The 6,529-nt window shown below is 51.8% G+C and overlaps 1 protein-coding gene across 2 annotated transcripts; it reads right to left on the minus strand.

Moving 5' to 3' along the window:
* Window positions 1–90: 90 nt before the first annotated feature.
* On the minus strand, window positions 91–3,973 carry ZBTB32 (zinc finger and BTB domain containing 32). Of its 2 annotated transcripts, XM_037820528.1 has the most exons (6): window positions 3,721–3,973; window positions 1,701–2,671; window positions 1,350–1,432; window positions 1,171–1,239; window positions 881–1,045; window positions 91–695 (listed from the first exon to the last, which is right to left on the minus strand). In XM_037820528.1, the coding sequence occupies exons 2-6, from the start codon at window positions 2,570–2,572 to the stop codon at window positions 418–420; spliced, it is 1,467 nt and encodes a 488-aa protein (XP_037676456.1). In that variant the 5' UTR covers window positions 2,573–2,671; window positions 3,721–3,973; the 3' UTR covers window positions 91–417. The 2 variants fall into 2 exon arrangements, with proteins under 2 accessions (XP_037676456.1, XP_037676457.1); XM_037820529.1 differs by lacking the exons at window positions 1,171–1,239; window positions 3,721–3,973 and having other exon boundaries at window positions 1,701–3,606.
* Between the last annotated feature and the right edge of the window lie 2,556 nt (window positions 3,974–6,529).

The raw sequence follows: 6,529 nt of genomic DNA on the forward strand, positions 1-6,529 counted from the left end.
GGGCCTGCTGTGATGTCTGCCAGGATACCGAAGCCTCGAGGCCCGCATGGCCACCAGGGGCCGCTAAAGGACAACGTTCGAGGTTTGGGGACCCCGGCACACAGACTAGTCTGGACTCGGCTTTCTTGTCGTTAGTGGAGAACACAGGAAACTCTTTATTATGATGATGTAGTCATCAGCGCCCGTACAGTTGATCTTCACTCGTGCAAACTTCACTGCCCTCACCCCACTCAGGCTTGCCGGCCCAGACTTCTGCAGCCCGCGGTCGTCCGTGAGAAGGCTCTCGGCACCGTTTCTGCTGCGCATCTGGAGCCGAATTTGCTAGCTGCCGGGTCAGGAGGCGGGCGGGACCGCTGGCACACTTCTCATTCTTTCATTAGGCTCTTGGCTAAGGCTAAAGAGGCTCCTGACACCCCTTCAGATGGTGGAGGAAGGGGGGCTACAGGGAGAAGTCGAGGCCTGGGACGGCCTAGAGGAGGAGGAGTAGAGGAAGGTGGAGCGAATGGTCCATCCCGGCGGGAGCTGGCTGGGCGAGTGGCCGCGCATGTGTGCCTGCATCGAGGCCAGGCTGGGGCAGCCAGCCCGGCACAGAGGGCAGCGGTAGGGCGCGGCCCCGTGCGTACGGAGGTGCTTGGTCATGGCAGAGAAGTCCCGGGAGCGCTGGGGACAGAGGCCACAGGAGAAGGGCTTCTCGCCTATGGCGGACAGAGGGGGAGGCCAGTGACGCAGGGAAGAAGAGGGCAAAAGCCAGCTGAGCTAGGGGTACATCAGGCGAAGGGGCCAGCAGGTGCGCATGAGCCAGGCACGCAGAGAGGGACGCAGGAGCGCACAGACGAGTTGGGAAGAAAGCAGGCAACTCACACTGGGCAGGAGCCCATACCTGTGTGGACTCGGTAGTGCGTCTCCATCTGATGCTTGAGTGAAAACCTCTTTCCACAGACAGAGCAAGAATAGGGCCTTTCCCGAACAGGAGGGTTTGAGGGAGGATGTTGGCAAGATGGGTGGCCTGCATTCCTGTCATGACCCATGCAGGTTTCAAGAGCACCTGTGGGCATAAAGGAGTCAAAGGAGGGCAGGGCTGGGCATCCCAGAACCGGGTCACTGGAACACCCAGGCAAGACATCAGGGGCTACGGTGGGGTTGGGGCAAAAGCACCTTTACCCTACTCACCAGTGTCCCCCTGATCAGAGGCTTTGATCTCCCCAGGGCTGAGCTGTGGGGGGCCCTGGGGGAGGGAACCTAGAGGGAGCAGAGTGAGGTAGGGGCCCTACTCAGGCTGAACTCCTGGAGCCCCTGCCCCAGAGAAGAGATCATATTATAGGGCATGTTCAGGGCAGCGAGGAGCTTACCTGGGGTGGGGCTGGAGGACAACAGGTTCTGGCTCCAGAGCCCTTTGTGGGGGTTCAGGGACAGTGGGGTCCTGGGGAAGTTGCTGGTGGGGGGAGGGGGGGTAGAGTTACAGCTTTGGCAAAGCCTAGGGGCCTGACCAACCCTGTCCCCTTCCTGGGGAGGTGGGTGTCCTAGGTCTCCTTCAGTGGCTGGGCTCTGGCTTCCCCTGTGGTGGGAGCTTCCTGTCCCATCCCCAACTCAGGAAATGTACAGTAGAGATAAGAGATGTGGCACCCTTCCGCCATCACCACTGCCTCTTCTGGGCCACTCCCTCCCAGCCTGGGAGGTCTTGCACTATGCTCTTCACTCACCTCTGGTTCCAAGGCCAGACCTCCTGCCAGGCTCCATTGTTGGGGGTGCTATGGGAGAAGGGAGTGCCATATCTGGGCGGCCACAGCAGGATGCTCCACAGGGCAGGCTGGTCCTTCCCTAAGCAAGGAGCCTCAGCCCTCCAGGGCTTGGGGATGATGCTGGCTTGGAGGGAGCTCGATAGTCCCTGAAGACTTTCCTCAGAGCCCCCTGGACTCTCTTTCACCCACATGATCACTCCTGGCTTCCCATCTGTTCCCCCATGGCCAACAGGGGATTGGTTGAGTTTCTCCTCGTTTGATTTCATTGGCTCCCCCTGCCCCTCCCACAATGCCCCTGCTACCTTGGGGCTCTCTCTTGGTGGCCTGGACTTGTGCAACATCTCCTGTTCTTTCCCACCAGCTCTGAAAAACTTCTCTGGTCTCTGCTTCTCTCCAAGGCCCCCCAGTCCTCTCTCAAAATCCCTTGAGGGTTCCTCTGAGTCCTCCTGTTGTCTCTTCATCCCTGGATCCCACTCCTTTTTAGCCCTGTCCCTTCGAGCCCTCCTGCATGCCTCTTCCAGAGCCTGTACCCCCAAAGCCCTGGCTGCCTCTTCAAGGGGCCCTAGCTCCCCAGGTTGCAACTCCACACTCTCCCCGTAAACAAAGTGCAGAAGCTGGGCAAAGGTGGAAGGGCTAATACCTTCCACCAGAGACCACTGGCCCCTACGGCCCAGCTGCTGGCTCACACCTGCTAGCACCAGGCTGTGGGCAGGGAACTCCTGGCTCCCCACAGTGATCAGGGCATCACATAGTGCTGGCCAGAGCCTGGCTGCCAACCGTACTAGCCGGTCAGAGCTGTAGGGGCTGAGCAGTCTTGTGTGGCTCAAGGGCATTGTGCCTTGTCTGGGTACCAATCTCAGAGATTCTGAGGGGAAGGCGACAGTGTGGGGTCCATGGTGGAAAGGGGAGGGAGGAACGGCATATTCTCAAGCCTGTGAAGGTGAGGGGAGAAAGAGTGAGTTGCTGGTCCTGGATCAGAACTCTCTGACATGAAACAGAGCAAATAAACGAAGCCCAAGGGAGAGCCTAAGCTTATGCAGAATCATAACAGGGATGGGGGCGTGGGGATGGAAATCAGGTTAAATTCAGGACTTAAAGAGCAAGGACCAGGCAGTTAACAAAACCACGAAGACTAGTATAGGTGGGGGCTGCCACTTGGCAATCTCTGACTTAAAAGATAGCAGTCTGATATTTCCGCTTCTTTAAGCCCCTCTGCAGAGCAAGACCTTTGGGCAGGCCAAATAGAGATCACCACCAAACCTAGCCAGCCCTGTGAAGACACAGCTTCATGTGCAGAGTTTAGAGAGCTGGTGTGTCCTCCTACCACAAGCCCATCAAGTGGAGTTAAGTCTCCTGAGAGGTGGAGAGGGAAGCAAGAGAGGGTTCATGGCTACAGGAAGGCAGGTTGTAAGGCATTCCCCCTGAGGCTGAAGCTTCTAGAATGTATCCTCAGAGAAGGAACCAAAAGAGACCAAAGATTACCTTCCAGTGAGTTAAGAGAGCAGGTGCAAAAACCACAGGAGAAAAGGCTCCTGATCCAAGGATGGAGAGGGGTTTTGGAGAAGGTTTTGATCCCTGAGGAAGTGGGACAAAGGGAAATGGGAACTGTAGAGGGGGAGGCTATTTCCTCTCAAGATTAGGATAAGGAGATGGTTTAATTTTGTTTTTTGTGAGCCAAAAAGTAGAGAATTGAAAGATAGAACCCAGTAAAGCAGGAGTTTATCACACATCAAATCCACCACATTGACTTACAAAAAGAAAACTGGGAATCTACTTACATAGAAAAACAGAACCTAAATGTTTCAGTTCTCAACAGCCATATTCCTGGGGGTGGACTCACCATGAGCAAGGACCCTTGTGGGAGAGAGGGCTACCTGCTACTTGGACACCTCAGGGAGACGGCTGCAGGTTGGCAGGGAGTGTGGGAGTTGGGGGGAGGTAATAGGAGAAAAGCCTCAGCTGAGGAGAAGCAACCACTCACCAGTTGTAGCTTCCTCCCTGGACACCGCATGCTCTGAACGCTGTTGGGACTTCTGGGGGGGCCCCTGGAGCTAGCTCCGCCCCTGACCTCATAGTCCTCTATTGGATGCCCCACTCATCAGTCTGCCACAGTCCCCCAAAGGGGTGTGGTTTTTATACCCTTGACTCTGCTTCACCCCTTCTACTTGCAGAATCCAGACATTCTATCTCCTGATCTCCTAGCTCCTTATTTCATTTGTTAACTCCTAGAGTCAAAGAACTGCATCTGAGGCAACATCAGACCCGCACTTGAATCTTATCTCTATCATTTACTGGTTGAGTGACCTTGGGCAAGTCTCCTCTTTGAGCCTCATTTATCTCATCCACGAAATAGGGATAATCTCTGCTTACCTCATTTGCAGGTGGGGTGAAGATGAAATGACATGATGTATGTGAAAGTGGTTTCTAAGTTCATAACATAACGTCATTCAAATAATATTAGTTCTGTTTCTTAGAGGAGACAGTAGAGCTGTAGTAGCTGGAAGCTGTTTCTACTTCTACCTCAGAAGTAAAAAGGACTGAAACATCTGAATTCCAAGGAGAAGGGGAAGGAGGGCCAAAGGCATGCCTCCTCCCTTTCCCTGACTTGGAACCAAGAGGCATCACTTGCTCTGTGGGAATGACCCCTGTCGTCTGGGCCACGATAGGGGAATGGGATGTGTGAGTGACTCAGATCCTCCCATCAAGCTCTGGAGGGGGCAACCCCAGGAAAGGCCTGTGGTGGTCTTTGGAGAGAAAAACTCATTTTCTTTGGCTGATGACAAATGACATTTCTCTGAAATCAGGACTCCGGGTTTCTTTCACTTCCTGCCCAAGGGGTCAAGGTCCCCAGAGATTTCCCCTCTTTTCACACTTTAGCACTCTTTAATCTGGGGAAGGGATGAGGTCTGAGAGACTCACATTTCTTTTTCTGTTTCTTATTATTCAATTCCTGCTCCAGTAGTAAATTTTTCATTCATTCAACAAATGCTGATGAAGAATTTATGACATATACCTGGCATATCATGACATATACCTGGCATATCATGAAGAATTTATGACATATACCTGGCATATCATGACATATACCTGGCATATCATACAAAATAACTGGAAGATAAACAAGAATGTCAGGCACTGGTAAGCTGCTTTCCTGAAAAAAGTCAGTCTGGCTCCCTCTTGGCCTCCCACTGAGATTCTGGTCCCCTCCTAGACACAAATATTAAGTCTCTAAGTTCCTGTTTCTCCCTTTGGCTCCCAGACCACAAAATGTTCAGACTAGCCGCCTCCTCTCTCCTTCTATGCCTGTCCTCCCTCTACCTCTCATCCAAGCTTGTGTGCAGGTAGGTGTTAACCTATCTTAGATCATACAGGGTGTGCCTGTGGGTGGGGCTGGTAGAGGGGCAATGGGGTGCAGAGAGGGGAAGATGAGTCAAAGTGAAAGGGAAAATGCAAATGGGTAAGTTGTATTCATCTACTACTCCTCTGAATGTTAAATATTTTCCATTTCTGAGCTTTCTAATACCTCACATCACCACACCTAGAGTCGCGTCAGACACCCACATAAAAGACACTTGGCCTGGACACATAAAGGAACAATCAATCCCTGATATGTATGTACAGGGAGAGAAACCCCCTTCTTCCAACACAGAAACACATGATGCTTAAAGATATGGAATGAGTGAGGAAAGCCATGAGATAACCCAAGTGTCGGCGAAGAGGTAACAGAGCTGGGGTAAGGGGTCTGAGGGATCACGTCATCACCCAGTGGTCCCCCCTCACCTCCCAGCCCTACATCACATGCCTGTGACTCAGCTTCCCTCATTGGTGTGGTTTGCCTATTGATGATCAATAGACTTGGAGACCGCTTTGAAGGGCAGCATCCTCTGTAGGCCAAATGTAGGTGAAAAGACTATCAGTGGGCTTTTGGGGAAGCCTAAAAGGGAGAAAGGGCAAGGGGACTCCCCATTTAGTGAGCAAAAGTCCCCAAGAATGGGAAACCCCATCTTGCCTCTCACTTGGTGTCTACCCCACCGAAGGATATCCCCTTAGAGATACCTCCTCAGAGGTTATCTCCAGAACCGTTTGTACTTCAACCCTTATGCCAGTGATACTCTAGGCCCTTTTCTAGTCTCTCCCAACATTGCTAACAGAACAGCCCAGGCCATTCGGCACGGAGCAGTGACAACAGAAGCAAATAGCCCTTTACAGTGATGACTGTTGTTATTCTTGAAAGATCTCTGCTCCCAGCCTCAGACACCTTGCCCACTTTCTACTTCCCCCGCTGACTCAGCAGGAATTGCCTATAGCTGTCCCCTTTGAGTGGAGCCAGGAAACCACAGGCCAAGAGGACATAAGCCTGCATCCTGAGAGAAGGTAGAGTGGGTAGGAAGGATAGGAAGAGGAGTAAGTGGTAAAAGGAGATATGACTTCTGCCTCTCAGTACTTTCTAATACTCATACTACTAAATAAAGTTTGAAGTCTGATATTTTTTAATTCTCATGGATAGGCTTGACCATAGGGACAGTAAGGGGGGAAATCTGTGAGGGGCTTTGGGCACACCCTGTCTGCAGAAAACAACAAAAAGCTTCCTAGAGATCCTGGCATCATAAACCCCTTCAGGCACAATCCAGCTTGATGTAAAAAATGTCAGCACAAATGAATTGTGGACTTAAAAATGGTTAAAATGGAAAATTTTAAGTTATTTATATGCTACCATGATTAAAGAAATGAAAAAAGTTAGCATAGCAATACAAAACATAATTCTCTTCAACACATAATTGAAATGAAAC

This window comes from Choloepus didactylus, chromosome 27 (assembly GCF_015220235.1).
Source record: "Choloepus didactylus isolate mChoDid1 chromosome 27, mChoDid1.pri, whole genome shotgun sequence".
NCBI classification, from domain to species: domain Eukaryota; kingdom Metazoa; phylum Chordata; class Mammalia; order Pilosa; family Megalonychidae; genus Choloepus; species Choloepus didactylus.

What these genes read in the sequence shown, in the direction of transcription:
- ZBTB32 (XM_037820528.1), bottom strand. Translation starts at nt 2,572, where the DNA reads ATGCCCTTGAGCCACACAAGACTGCTCAGCCCCTACAGCTCTGACCGG. An exon ending in GTCCTCCAGCCCCACCCCAG is followed by an intron (nt 1,240 to 1,349) that starts GTAAGCTCCTCG and finishes TGCTCCCTCTAG; the next exon opens with GTTCCCTCCCCCAGGGCCCC. An exon ending in CTCTGATCAGGGGGACACTG is followed by an intron (nt 1,046 to 1,170) that starts GTGAGTAGGGTA and finishes TTATGCCCACAG; the next exon opens with GTGCTCTTGAAACCTGCATG.